Source organism: Cynocephalus volans, chromosome 2 (genome assembly GCF_027409185.1).
Source record: "Cynocephalus volans isolate mCynVol1 chromosome 2, mCynVol1.pri, whole genome shotgun sequence".
Lineage (NCBI taxonomy): Eukaryota > Metazoa > Chordata > Mammalia > Dermoptera > Cynocephalidae > Cynocephalus > Cynocephalus volans.
The window spans coordinates 223,877,860-223,892,509 of record NC_084461.1 but is presented as its reverse complement, the minus strand read 5'-3'; the positions used below and the strand labels follow the sequence as shown (position 1 = coordinate 223,892,509).

At 50.2% G+C, this 14,650-nt stretch overlaps 1 protein-coding gene across 4 annotated transcripts in view; it reads right to left on the bottom strand.

The window, feature by feature from the left end:
• Window positions 1-14,202, bottom strand: part of ALOX5 (arachidonate 5-lipoxygenase) — a 42,343-nt gene extending 28,141 nt beyond the window's left edge. For all 4 annotated transcript variants that reach the window (XM_063087138.1, XM_063087141.1, XM_063087139.1 and 1 more), the window contains exons 1-3: window positions 14,053-14,202; window positions 7,927-8,125; window positions 4,396-4,477 (exon numbers count right to left, since the gene is read on the bottom strand). In XM_063087138.1, coding sequence (XP_062943208.1) covers window positions 4,396-4,477; window positions 7,927-8,125; window positions 14,053-14,202 — 431 coding nt within the window. The remainder of the gene's footprint in view (window positions 1-4,395; window positions 4,478-7,926; window positions 8,126-14,052) is intronic.
• Window positions 14,203-14,650: the final 448 nt, after the last annotated feature.

Below are 14,650 nucleotides of genomic sequence, written 5' to 3'. Positions count from 1 at the left end.
CAGATTGAAACAACACTGGGATCTTACTTAGGTATTTTAGATTATAAAAAATTTAAACAAGCAAGTCATGAGGTATTGGCAGTAGCCTGGGTAAAAGCATATTTTCATATATGATTGGTGAGACTGAAAATTACTATAACATTTTAGGAAACCTTTTTTATTAGTATTTCTTAAAATGAAAAATGCTGACTCGACCCAGCAGTCTGAGTTCTGGAAATGGACCTTCCAGTAATTAAAGCACTCGTACATCGAGATGTCCATACAAGGCTGCTGCTTGTAGCACTGTTTGTAATACTCAAAGCAAACAGACAGACACACACACAAATGGGAAACAAGCTGAATGTCCATCAACAGGGAAATGGTTGAATAAGTTGTGATACATCGCATAAAGCAAGAAGTACGCAGCGACTGAAGGTGAGAGAACGGTGAGATGCTGTGTCACACACGTTACACTGACAAGCATGGAAATGTCTCAAGAGGCGTTTGTTGTGTGTCGATGGTGTGGGGAAACAGCAACTCTCAGAAATAGCTTCCCAGGTTGAAATTGTCAGAGGCCCTTTGGAAAACAGTCAGCAATACAGATGCTCCTGGACTGATGATGGGACTACGTCCCAATAGACCCATCGTAAGTTGAAAATAACCTAAGCAGAAATGAATTTGATACCCCAATAAACCCATTGTAAAGTCTAAATATCCTAAGTCGAACCACCCTAGAAACACATGTGGCCTGCAACCCTGCAAGTCTACTTGTGAGAATATTCCTTAGAGTAACTCTTCCATGAGAGCACCAGGAGACATCTGAGGAAGCTCACTGTGACTTGGTTTGTAACATCCTGCATGCCCATCTACAGGTGGGTGGACGAGCATGGTGGCTTATTTATGCAATGGTGCACCCTGCAGAAGCTAAAATGAATGGGTGACATCTGTGTCAACTGGATCCTCTTCAAAACAGGATGAGCAAAAAATGCAAGACGTGAATATTAAATTAAATGATGTAGATCTAAAAAGACACACACTCTATTCTGTAATGCCGTGTGTGTGTGATACACACAGGCAGATGCAGTCACAGTGAGAGAACGTGGGCTGTGGGGTTATGACCTGTTGGCTTCTCCACCTCCTTGCAAGGCTGAGTGAGGTGGCCAGGTGGATACACTGGCTTTCTGACATATTGGGGACTATTCTTAGTAACTATTATTTTACTTCCAAATTCTAGATGACTGAGAATTCATGTGAAAGAGGAACTCCAAGACAGTGCAGACAGTGCAAAGTTCAGTGTTTCCTGAACGGAAGAAGAGGAGGTCATCTGAAAAGGACAGATGGCTGGGAGGAGGAACAAAAAATGATGATTAGATATAAGAAAGGGGCAAAATATCTCACCAGAAAACCCTCTGCTTCTCAGCTCCATGAAACAAACATGCCACTGAATCCACCTTTTCCTGGGCAAAGAGGTGTTTCCCAAAGGTGCTCCACAGAGCATGTGTTCTGCAGGATGTTAACAGTCATATGTCAAATTCCCTTGGGCAGCACTGGGTTAAAAAGTTAACCATGATTCCTTACCAAAGAACTTCTCAGAATTCTTCATGCTTATCGGCACTGTGCACCTCCAGGAGGAGGATGTGATAAGCAGTTTCTCAAACTTGTTGTACTATGGGTCCATTTTCTGGGGAGAAAGTTTTGGGACCAATATTCCAGGGCATACTTTGGTTTAAGACAAAATGTAAGATTAATTTAATTTGTTATCAGCCATTAGCACCTTAGTATGAATTAGCGTGTGTGTGTGTGTGTGTATCGGGGGGTGGGGGGTGCTTATTAGATTTGTCCACTCACCTAACAGGACACAAACTAGCCAGATTCTCTGGAAGCTGTTTAACATCACTACAATCTAAGACTTCTTCCTTCCACAAGGTCAGAGGTACCTGGAGAACCAGCTGTAGGAGCTTTGCCACAGGTGGTTGAAATGGGGGAGAAAGCCAAGGAGGAAGTGTGGAACCACACTCCTCTGGGATGAGGGCAGAGCTCCTGGACCATGCTGTGTGCACTCTGCCATGTATGGAGTCTCAAAGCACATCATATGGTGCCTGTGCTGCGAGGCCTGCACACACTCTACAACAAATCCTGAATTCATATATCCTTAATGTTACCTGCAGGATAATCAGATTACTCTCCCACACCAGCCACTAGATATACAAAAGAATTATTTTTAACTGTTCAATTGTGAGATAGAACATACAAATATATGTATGTACATGTATATATGCACACACAGTCACATATGCAGAAAAATTCACAGAACACCTGTATGGCCGCCACCCGAGTCAAAAACAGAGCACTGCCAGTACCCTTGACCCCCACCTTTCCCAATCAACCCTCCCCACCGGCCCCCAGTAATCGCTATCCTCATTTTTAGGGTAATTCTTTTCTTGTTATTGTTTATAGTTCCACCACTTTATGTCTCCATAAACACTATAGTTCCAAACTTTGTGGATTGGCCAGACATGCTGTTTCTGGCTTCTCTCCTTCAACATTGTACTTGTGAGAGTCATCCGTGTTGCTCTGTGGGCAGCAGTTCATTAATTTTCCTTGCTGTGTAGAATTATGACAATTGATTTATCTGTTCTGCTCTTGATGGACATGGAGTTGTTTCCATTTTTCGGCTGTCGTGAATAATGCTGCTGTGAATATCCAGGTGCACATGCACACGATTTGTTGCCAACCAAGTGCTGCACATTGAATCTGCGCATCACCTGGGGAGTATTGCCATTCCAACAAAGTTAAGTCCTCTGATCAGTGACGGAAGATGTCTTGCAACTTCCTCATATTTAGATCTTCCTTCATTACTTTCAACAATGTTTTGTAGTTTCATTGTCAAGTCTTGAACTACTTTTGTTAATTTTATTCATAAATATTTATTCCTTTTGATGCTATTGTAAATGGAATTTTTTTCTTATTTTTATTTTCAGATTGTTGGTTGCTGGTGTATAGAAGAACAATTGATTTTTTGCATATTGATCTTGTATCCTGCAACCTTGCTGGTTTTTTAGTTCCAATAGTTTTTGTTTTGGTGAGTTCCTTAGGATTTTCTATATATAAGACTGTATCATCTGTGAACGGTGATAGTTTTACTTATTGAATTCCAATGTGGGTTCCTTTCTTTTTCTTTCCTAACTGACCTGGCAAGACCCTCTACTACAATGTTGAACAGAAGTGATAAAAATGGACATCCTTATCTTGTTCCCGGATCTTAGGGGCAAAACATTCAGTCTGTCACCATTAAGTATGATATTAACTGTGAGTTTTTGTAGATGTCCTTTATCAGGTTGACAAATTTCCCTTCATATCCTATTTTTTTTGTGTTTTTATCATGAAAGGGTGGTGGATTTTGTCAAATACTTTCTTGTGTTTATTGAGATGATTACATGTTTTTTGTTTCTTTATTAATTATGGTGTATTAGGTTAATTGACTTTTGGAAGTTAAACCAACTTTGCATACCTGGGATAAATCTCACCTGTTCATATTGTATATAGCCTTTTATATGCTACTGGATGGGGTTTGCTAGTATTCTGTTGAAAATGTTTGCATGTATATTCATAACGGATATAGCGTTCTTTTCTTGGGATGTCTTTGTCTAGTTCTGGTATGATGGTCATACCAGAACAATGAATTGAGAAGTGGTCCCTCCTCTTCTATTTTTCCGAAGAGTTTATGCAATATTGGTATTAATTCTTTAAATGTTTGATAGAATTCACCAGTGAAGCTATCTGGGCATGGGCTTTTATCTGTGGGAAAATTTTAAATTACTAATTCAGTCTCTTTGCTTGTGATTGGTTTGTTCAGATTATCTATTTCTTCCTGAGTCAGTTTTGGTTGTTTGGTAGTCTTTCTAGAATTTGTCTCTTTCACCTAATTTAACCAATTTGTTGACATACAGTTCATAGTATTCTCTTTTTAGTCATTTTAATTTCTGCGAGATTGGTATTGACTTTTTTCTTTCTTATTTCAAATTTTAATAATTTGGTTCTCTCTTTTTTTATTAGCCAAAAATTTGTCAATTTTGTTCTAGATTATTGAATTATTATAAGAAGACACAGCAACTGAGGGGTAATCCCTACAATGGAAAGTGGGAGAACATTATGGTGGACTCCAGCTCTGGCTGCTCCATTCCTCCTACATGCCAATGTGGTTGATTCCAAGTTTTTTCCGTAACTCTCTTCCCCATCTGTCCTGGAGCAGTAGCTAAGGAGAAGCTTGGGGATTGTAGAGCCACCACAGGGAGCTGGTGCCCTGGTGACCAGTAGTGATGGGCCATAAGCTGTGGTCAGGGTTTATTTCATGCCATGCACCAAGACAGAAGAAACCACGGCCTCACGGCCACTTGTTCTGATGTCATAACTTACCGATACTGTTTTTGCCGCATTTCCAGTTCTTTACGTCTGTGCTGCTTGAGAATGTGAATTTGGTCATCTCGGGGCAGCTTTGCTGTGAAGAAAGGGTACATATGAGAGGAGCCTAAGGAACACTGATAACAATGTTCTGTGTTCAGGTTTCCCTCAAACTGAGAGCTTCACACTCATCATCTCATCTAAGCCTCGGAACGCACCCCATTTTATGGCAAGGAAACTGAGGCTCGGAGAGGTTGAATAGCTTTGCCCTTGAACTTTGCCAAGGACACATACTTAATTAGTGGATTTTCAACACAAGACTCAAATCCCATGCTCTTAGCCACTCCCTTTACAACAGGCAAATCCAGTTCCTCATCCTCCTCCCCATTACTCAGTGAGCCCGTCCAGATGCAGGAGCCAGGTTTGGTTCTCACCAGGCGTGGCAGGGATGGGTGGTAATGATCCTCTGTCTTGCTGCACAGGTGCAGTATATGCCCATCTCTGGCCCACCTGTGCATTTCCACCTGGGGGCTCTGCCTTCATTCCACCTGGCCCCTCAGGGCACCGCCTCTGCAGGAATCCTGAGGCCCCTGGTGCAGAGCAGCTTGTTCACTCCAGAGGAGAGGCATTCATGGTCCTTGGTGGAGGTTTTTAAACCATGGCAGAACCGTTTACTCCTCTTCCCCTGCAATTCTTAGGCTGAGCGGAAACTGAGAATGAAGTTCCATTCTAACACAGAGTATAGTGTCCTAGACCATGGGCTTTAGAAGAGAAACAGCTCGGCTTGGACCTGGGGGTTCTGTCACTTAGTGTGACCTTGAGAAAGTTGCCTTGACTTCTTCATAATGATGCCTATATCCCAGAGTCATGGTGGGGCTTTAGCGAAGAATTCAGTAAAGCACTTCACACAATGCCAGCACCTGGTAAATGCTCAGTAAATGGGAACAATGCTTATTATCACTGTGCAAAATCCTACGGCTAGAGGCTTCCTTCCTCCCTCTAAGCCTGGGCTTCAAAGGCACCTTGTCTTCAGCATGTCCTACTGCCTTCTCTCGTTTTGGGACCTGGGGCAGGTGACTATGGGCAGGGTTGCTTCTCAGGGCCTTTACAGCAGACAAGGTCAAACCATGACCATTCTTTATACTATTATTTAAGGTAAAGCCAGTGAACGCAGTCAATGGAGCCCAGGTAGGAAGAGCCCAGATCTCCTGAAAAGGGGGCCTATAGTAGTGTTTCTCCAGCTCTCTGTGGTGAAGGGCAAGGTTTTTAAAAACTTCCTATCCATGACAGATTGACATTTTTATAAAATACAATAAAAGTTAATTACTAGGAAAATGAAATAAAAACAAACCAAATGCATTCGAAATGCAAGCCCTATTTTTTATTATTAGATGCAACAGTCATAGAATTATTCTGACAAGTAGCTATAAAAGTTTCTGAAACACCTACTCTCAATCTCTGTACTTACCTCATTGCAGACCTGCACCCAGCAGTTCTTGGACCACACTCAGTTCTCTGGCTCACAGCACCTCAGGCTAAGTCAGTGCCAGTCCTGAGCTTGGAACTGGGGCCCAATGAGGAAGACCTGCATTCTCCCCTGGGATATAAAATCAGCCAGTAGGGCAGGCTTGAGGCCACTGAAGGCGAGCTGAGTGTTAATTGGACAGTAGCCATTACCGTTGCTGCAGGAGGCACTGCTGTCGGCCCTCACCGCTTATCACCTCTAACCTATCTCAGGGAACCAGCCTGTCTCTTGGGCACCTTGGCTCTGAGGAGCTGAATCTCTTCAGCTTCACTGGTATGGGTAAATCAGAACATGTGGAATTACAACACAGCAAGTTTCAAAAAGAATGGCTGTGTTTCTCCTGGCTCTGAGGGTGTTGGAAGACTCTACCTAATGATGATGGAACTTCTGGGGGGACGGCAGGTTGACAAAGCCTGGACTTACTGCAGGAGAGTTTGGGGGGGTAGCTTCCTGGGGACTGATACAAGTGCCTTAGTGAGGCCGTCCCTGCGCACAGATGCTCTGGGTTCCTGGGACCCTGTGACACCCTCTGACTTTTATGCCTACCCAAGGTGCAGTGGTGAAATAATAAACTTAAGAGGTTATCCTGTGGTGAGTGATTAAGTCACTTCTGGGCTGGGCCCCCTTATTTCTGGGTTGTTCAAAGGATTGGTTGCTGTGCCATGTGGTGGTGGATCAGTAATAGCCACAAATTCTTTGACATTAGTCTCATCGAGAGGTGGGGGCCTCCACTCCTTCCCCTTGAGTCTGCGTGACTGCTCAGACCAACAGACTATGTGGAAGTTACACTACTCCAGCTTCCACTTTCTGTCTCTGGAGCGCTTGCTCTCAGAAGCCTGTCACCACGTAGGAAGTGTGACTACCCTGCGGCCACCACCTGTTTTTTGCTGGGAAGAGCTACAGGGTCTGTGGGAAGGACTTCACAACCGAGAACTTGTGTGGGATAAGCAGGAGGGAGATTCAGAGCTAGTGTTTCCCAACTACTGGAAAAAGGGAAGCTCCCTGTCTGCAACCTTCCACTTCTGGCCAAGTCAGTTTTGTGATATTTTTTCCTGCAATGTGTTAGGTGGACAAAAATCCTCCTAGCCCCAATTGTGCAGTTCAGGACTATTCTTGGAATCTGGTTTCTTAAGGCAAACTCCCTACCAGAAGCAATGGGATGTAGCCTGATAGTTGAAGAACACCAGGTAGAGAAGACCTTTTTCCTCCTGTGTCTCAGTTTTCTCAGCTATAAAATGGGGTAATAGCCATTCCCATCGGTCTTACCCCACCAAACTTCTGTGAGGAGCTGATGAACCACGACAGGGAATGCCTTGTCTATGAGGGAGTGTTAGACGCCGTCTCCTCCTCCCTGTTATAGTGGCTGCCTGGCATTTGAAGGTTTATTGCTCCAGGTTTAGGTTGTTCAGGGAGAGTGGCCTTAGCTGACCTCTGACATCAGCTTCTCTCTCTAATCCTCTGTACCAGGCCAGCTGCATGTCCCTTACAAGAATGGCCTCCTGAGGAAGTGCCAAATTAGGGTCTGTACATTTGGGGATCGTGCTGAGGGGACAGATTTTAGGTTTTTCTCCCTGTCAGAAAAAAGTGAGACTTCAGGCTTAAGAACTGGTGACTGTGAACCCCAGGCCTGCCCACAGCCCTCAGAGCTGGCATTCTGGGTGCTCCTCATGTACCCCTTCCCTCCCAGGCCTGCATCGGGTGACCTAAGCCCATCTAGCCTGACTGTGATCTCTCAGAAGACTGCCTGTGGATCTGGAAAGTGATGCCACAACCTCGACATCTGGAGAATTGCCCTTCAGGGCAGAGGGAGGACACAGCTGGCCATGTGCCCTGTGGCAACTTGCTCCACCCTGGGGCTCAGTACTCGAAGAAGACCACACCTCCTTCAGGTGCACTGAGGCACAGGGCAGGTGCTGTACCCTGGAGGCGATGTTACTCCTCCCACAAATCCAGTTCTTTGAGGAGGGGAAGACCTTTTGGTTCTCAGGAAGCTTAGGGGTGGAAGGGGCCTGAGCACTCACCACGTCCATCCCTCAGGACAATCTCGCCCTCGCCTGTGATCCAGCGGTAGCAGGGGAACTCGATGTAGTCCCCGCTGGGCGTCTTCAGCGTGATGTACTTCAGGTACCAGTCATCATGCAGCCAGTACCTGCGCTTCTCGATTCTGACCAGCTGGATCTCGCCCAGTTCTTCATCCACAGTCACGTCATATGAGTCCACCTGAGAAAGAGAGCAGGCAAGTCAGCCCGTCTGTGCTCTCTTGAGCCTTTGTTCTGCAGGAGTTAATAATATGCCACCCCAAAATATGCTGCTCTGGCACGTTGACTATTTTGAATTAAATGCAGTTAAAAAAACAGCAGGGGTAATAAAATCATTCCGACCTTCATTCTGTTTCTTAAAAGCGGGAGATGAAATTCTCACGTGAAAGACACCCTCTGTATACCAGAAGGAAAGTGACATTCTCTTCATCAAGGATGGGAATTTGAAGCCGAAGGAAATCCACACAAACAGACCTTGTTAAACTAGCCCTTATTGTCCTGGTCACTTCTGAGAAACCGCCCCGGCCCAAGCCCTCTGCCTGGTCACATTTCACTACTTCCTGCTCTTTGTCCAGCTCAGAACGTGAGTGAGTGACACTTCATTCTCCCTCAGGTCTTCCTTCCTTATGAGGGTTATATAACTGGTATTAAATAAATGTGCATGCTTTTCTCCTTATGTCATTTAATTCTCAGGCCCTGCTGAAATGGGAAGAGGTAAAGTTTTGCTTCCCTGCAGTTTACTTAGCCATGAGTCTTAATGAGCCCCTGAAATGAACTCCTTAGTTCATTTAGCCAAGATGTTTACCAAATGCCAGTCCTTGACACGGCTCAGTGCTGTGCCGCAGGGGACAGAGAGGGATTTGTCCTCGGTCCTGCCCTCAAGGAGATGGAATCTAGAGAGCCAGGGACTGTGCTGCTGGGGGTGGTGGGGACTGTCTGCTGCCTGCACAGGGCTCAGGCTGGAGGAGGGGAAATGCCCAGGCTCAGTGAGGGTCTTCTTCCATGCCCTCGTGCGGCCCTCTCCAGGGACAGCCCTTTACAACTGCTGATGATAGCTGTGGGTCCCCACAGTAACCCTGGGAGTGGGGAATTATGAGCTGTTTGGCAGATGAGGAGAGTGAGGCTCAGTAACTCCCACACCAGCTGCTAACTGGAAACTCCAGACGTTTCCATCACTTCACCCCTCTCTAGTTCTCGGTGGGGCCAATAAGTGAGTAAAAATGGGGAGGTTGGATGCAAGCAAAGCTGCAGGACCCAAGTTCTCCTGGGTCCTCTGTGGTTCACAGCCACACAGCAAAGCCCAGAACAACCAGACCAGGCCGTCTGCTGCATGTGCCAGGCTCCTGCCTCCAGGGCTCAGCAGTGGCACCCGCGGCTCTGGGTGGTCTGTGTCTCTGTGGCATCCATGGCAGATGGGAAGGAGGCCTGGAAAGCCCTGGACTCGATGCCCTCCAGGGCACTTTCTAAACCAGATATCACTATTCTGGAACTTCTACCTTGCAGCAGAACTGAGAATTCTCAGCTCATAATGAAGCAAATGGAGGGGGTGGGAATGTTCACCTGCCTGTGATCCCATGTGCCCCTATTTCCATCCCCCTCCCTCCAAGCTGCAAGGAGAACCCCTGGAGGGCTTCTTAAGAGGCATGGGAAGTTGCAGGTTTTCAGCAAACTTCTGGGCTCTGAACACAGTGAGCACTTTGTATGTGGTACTGCTGCCGAGGCCAGACGCTCATGGTCAGAAAGCAGAAGCTTCCTCCCATCCCCTGTGGTCCAGGTCTGCATCCTCAGTTAGGAACAGTTTCTGAGGACGGAGAGGCCAGGCCCATCTGCTGGGATGGGTCCTGCAGGAATGCCCCCCCTGCAGGGAGGGTGCAGGTCCTGCATAGCGGCCTCCAAAAAAGAGCCCTCCTGCCCCACAGCTTGTCCTGTGGGAAAGCTGGGGCCACAGGCACTGCCACATGGACAGAGCACTGATCTTGGGGCCTGTGGGCCCTGTGTGCACCACAGGGTGATGGCCCCAGGATGCAGAGTTGGGAAGAGGAGCCCCCGTGAGGGGCTGGGAGGAGTGATCTGGGAGGGGGGATAAAAGGATGGGTGTGTCTCTTGTTGGGTGGCTTCTGGGGGCAGGGCGAGAGGGGAGACCACTGTGCTGAAGTGTCAGTGGGCCGGGCAGGCAGGTTCCGATGGGACAAGAGGCCTAGTGTTTAGGGGCTCAGGCCTGTCTGGAGAACCAGAGTGGGTACTGGTAGCCCAGGAATGGACGCCTGCAGCAGCTGCCCCCATGCCAGGCATCAGCCCTCTCTGGGCCAAGACAGAGACTCCTGACCCCACCGAGGACTAGGGGCAGGATGAGGGGCAGGGGATCTGGGGAGTGCTGGTGTCTGAGGCTCTGAAGTCACATTCCAGCTCCAAAGTGGCTGGGCAACTTGCTTCACTCTCTGAGGCCATTTCCTCATCTATCAAGGGGAGATAATACCCAGCTTGCAAGACCATTGAGAAATCTAAATGACAGGATGCCCAGGTAGCCTCCTTTCTACAAAGGCACAAGCCTCCTGCTGTGTGCAGGGGGTCACAGACGCCAGCCCCGCATTGCCTGTGAGTGGCTGTGAGCTAGCACGGGCCCTGTGCTGTGGTCCTTCCGTGACTACACGTGCCAAACCGTGTAGCCAAGAGTGCACGGGGTGTGGGGGAGAAACTGAGTCTCTGAGCTCACATCCCTTGGCTCAAAACCTGGGCAGAATTCCTGTGAGGGCGGAGAAGGGGCTATGAGGTTGGAGGGAGCCCGAGAGGCATTTTGGGCACTGGAGGTGCAGGTGGGGCAAAGGGAAGTCGGCATGTGGTGAGGACTGAGCGGCAGCCACCCAGATGCCTGGGCCTGGCTGCTCTGGGGGAAGTGGCTTTCCTGTGGCTCCGAGGGGCTGGAGGGGTAGAAGGTGGCTATAGGGATTCATGCCAGGAAGGCTGGGCGAGGGGGTAGAGGATGCCTGTTCTAAAGTAACAGGTACCATGAGGATCCAAGGGGGATGCTCTCATGGGAGGGAGGAGCCTGGCACCATGGAGTAAAAGGGAAGGGAGACGGGGCTAAAGGCTGTGTTCCATGACTGCCGAGTCTCAGAGGAAGGCTAGATGTCTACTGGGGGTGGTGACCCATAAGGAAGAGACCCAGCAGCTTCTCTGGGGGATGGGACAGTGGGGTGACCCTTCAGTACACCTGTGGTGCAGTCAGGTCCCCTTCCCCACCCATACCTGCAGGCACCTGGTGGAAGATGCTGGAGTTTCATCTGGGAAGAAGTCACTGGAAAGACATACAGGGACTCAGTATGCCATCTGACGGGGTGTTCCACAGGGGAGTGAGACAGGCCTGCAGCCTGGCTTGTCTCTGGCCAGCCTGGGGGTATTGCTGGTCCTGTTTACAGGCCTGGATGTGACAGGAGGTGAACAAGGGGCTGAGGGGCTCAGCCCAGACCCAACTCAGGAAGTCTTAGGGACAAAGTCTGGGGGCTGTGGCTCTAGCATCCCAAGGAGTCACAGAGGACAGAGAAGGCCTCCCTCTAGGAAGATATCAGGGTCACATGTGTCCCTAAGCAAAAGTAGGTCTTAGGAAGGCATGTGGAGCTCCAGATATGCCACACTGAATCCTGCACAGTGGACACTCTAAACAGTAGGTGGCTCACAACAGGCCCTCAAGGAACACTGCACATGTGAATGGCCAGGAGGATGGTTATCCCGTTCTACAGATGGGAACGGAGGCACAAGAGGTCAGGTGGCTACCGTGCTAGCGAGCAGTTGGTGGCCCTGTGATCAGCACCCATACCTGAGTAATGGACACATCTGAGTTCCTCCTACTGTCCCCCAAGGCCACATATTGGGAAGAACCCTGTTCTAGGAGTCAGAAGTCCCAGCTTTGAGCCTTGGTCCATTCCCGTGATGGGGTATGAAGGGGCCACGTGGTGTAGGCTGGATGGACAGGGAAAAGCTTCATAAGAGGGCTGGTATTTGAGGCAGCATTTGGGAGCTGGTCAGATTTCAGAGGTGAGGAGAGTGGGGAGGAGGGGGACAGCCTCATCTTCTCAGCAAGTACTTCTCTGAGGTTTCTCTTTTACCTTTACCCAAAAGGGACGGATTATTTTTTGAAGTACGCTGGCTGGAGAAGGAGGAAGTAGCTCTGAGCTGTGCAAGACAAAGTGTGGAGTAACTCTGCATCAACAGGAACTTTCTCAAAAGCTGATTTTCTCGAAGAGTCTTTTGGACCCAGCTGGTTCCCCTGGCTAGGCAGCGGCACCCCGACTTGCTGCTCTCGCTACCCAGTGGACACGTGACATGCAAATCTCTCCTGAAATTTGCTTCTGGGATTCTCGCTGAGTTTAATCACAATGTCCTTTGCATGACTTCTCAGGGTGAGGAAAACAACAGAGAGAGGGAAACAGTGAACAGAGAGGTGCTTTCACCCTCTGACCAACAGCCAACTCCATAGCCTCCTCCTGGGAGAAGCTACACTCAGGGTGCCCTGTGCTTCAGTGTGAGCACATTGATGACCTGTGCTTCTAGAACCTCAAGTGTGTGGAGGAGAACAGGGCCCACTGTGGCCCACTCATAGAGTGGAAGTAGTCTGCACCCTGTCCTCCTCCCCTAGGTGTTGGGGGAACCCATAAAATAATGGAAATAGATGAAGGTGCTTCAGAAGTGGGAGGGGGTGTCATCATCCTGAATGGATGACCCTAACCCCACTGTGACCCTAACTCCCTGCACCACTGTCCATGGGGTCGGTTCTGGGATTGGGTAAGCCAAGCAGGAGAAGGTCATTCTTATACTCAGCCCCTGACTCCTACTGAAGAGAGCTCAAGGCAGGTTAATAGCGTACTGAGCTAGGTGGCAAGTCAGGTTACTGCAGGTTTCTGAGGCTTCTGGGTAGGAATCAAGGCCACCTGGAGTCTGGAATCCAGAGAAAGAGTAGACTACTGTTTACTTACTTTAATCTCTGCAGACCGAAAACACACTTCCCGAATTTTATCCAAGAAGTATTCATTTGAAACATATGAAATTGCCAGTTGTGTTTGTCAAAATAGTCGATTATGAGCAATTTCATATGATTTGAACTGATAAACTGAATGGTAAGAAGGCACTGGTGAGGTCCAAATCTTTCTGGTCCAGTTCGGGAGCTGGGGTGGTGGGAGCACCTGCAGTGTGCCTGGGACTACTGCTGTAGTCGTTTACTGAGCACTTCCAAGGCACCAGGTTCCTTGAAGGCTTAGTGAGAACCCTGACCTGTACATGCAGGGAGAAAGTTACAGGGGTGGAATTCATGCCCCAGCCAGCATCAGGAGCTGGCTTCTAAATGAGGCCACCTGTGCACAGCCTCACACAGGCCTGGCATCACGGAGTAGAGGTCCAACAGATGTTGGCTGCCTTGGCTCCCTGAATTCCCAGGCTCCAGGGTCTCTAGTGAGGAGGGGGAAGGGAAGCCCTTCTCTCTCTACCTCCACAGAGTCCTCATACCTGGGGTGGAAGTGTTCCCTGGTGTACATTCTGCTGGGAGGCAGTGACCACCCCTAGGTTTCCGAAAGGCCACTCCTTGCCTGGGTTCTTTTGTTCCTTCTCTTAAAATTCCTCTGGGGCCTGTCCTGAGACTGTAAACTGCCCAGGTGTGAAGACATCTGCTAGTGCCCCTCAGAGCCACCGGGTGGACCTGGGCTCCCCCATGACTCATGGACCAGACTGGGGAAACTGAGGTCCGGAGATGAGACAGAGTGAGCTGGTGCTCAAGCCCAGAGGGAACCCGGACCTCTGGACCCACTGACCCGCGCTCTCTCCCCACAGCTCAGGCTGCTCCGAGATGCTGTCAGTGTTTCACAGGAAGCCAAGGACCCCCAGGCTTCTGTGAGCACGACCCCTCCCGTCCCCCGCGCGACCCGGGGAAGAAGTCCTGCGAAGCGGAGGGCGGGGGTAAGGCCCGTGCCCGGTGCAGGCGCCTCTCAGAGCCTCGGGGTCCCCACCCGTCCCGGGGGAGCAGCGCGGCGCCCGGCAGACACACGCGGGGAGCCCCCCTTCCTGTCTCCTGGGCCCGGCCGCCCGCCCGCCCCGGCCCCTGCGGTCCCCGCGCGCCCTCACCGCGCCGCGCTCGAAGTCGTTGTAGAAGGCCTTGTCCAGCAGGTGCTTCTCGCTGCAGCCCGCCGAGCCCACGAGGCTGAGGTAGATGTAGTCGTCGGTGCCGGCGAACCACTGGCTGCCGGTGGCCACGGTGACCGTGTAGGACGGCATGACGGCGGCAGCGAGCGCGGGAGCCCGGCGCGGCGGTCCGTGCACGTCCGCACCAGGCGGCGACCCGCGTCCCCGCCGCCTCCAGCCCCGGCCCGCCCCGGCCCGCCTCCGGCTCGGCCCCGCCCCGCGTCCCCACCTGCGACCGCGCCCCGCCTGCGGTGCGGGCGGTGTCCGGACCCCGCCTCCGACGCGGCAGGGGTCGCCTCCTCCGCGCCGTGAGGTCGACGGGGCCAACCTCGGTGGCCGTCCCCCGTCCACGCGTTCATCCGGCCGCCTCCGTGGCCGTTTCCGCCCCTCGCCCTGCCCGCGTCCCCTTCCCTCAGTGCCAGGCTCCCGTCAGGCGCTGACGTGGGGCTTCAGGGACCTCTAGGAAACCGAGCGTGGTCCCCGCTCTCACCAAGTTCTCAGCGGCGGTGGGACGCTGCGCCACGGGGACGATGACCCGGGC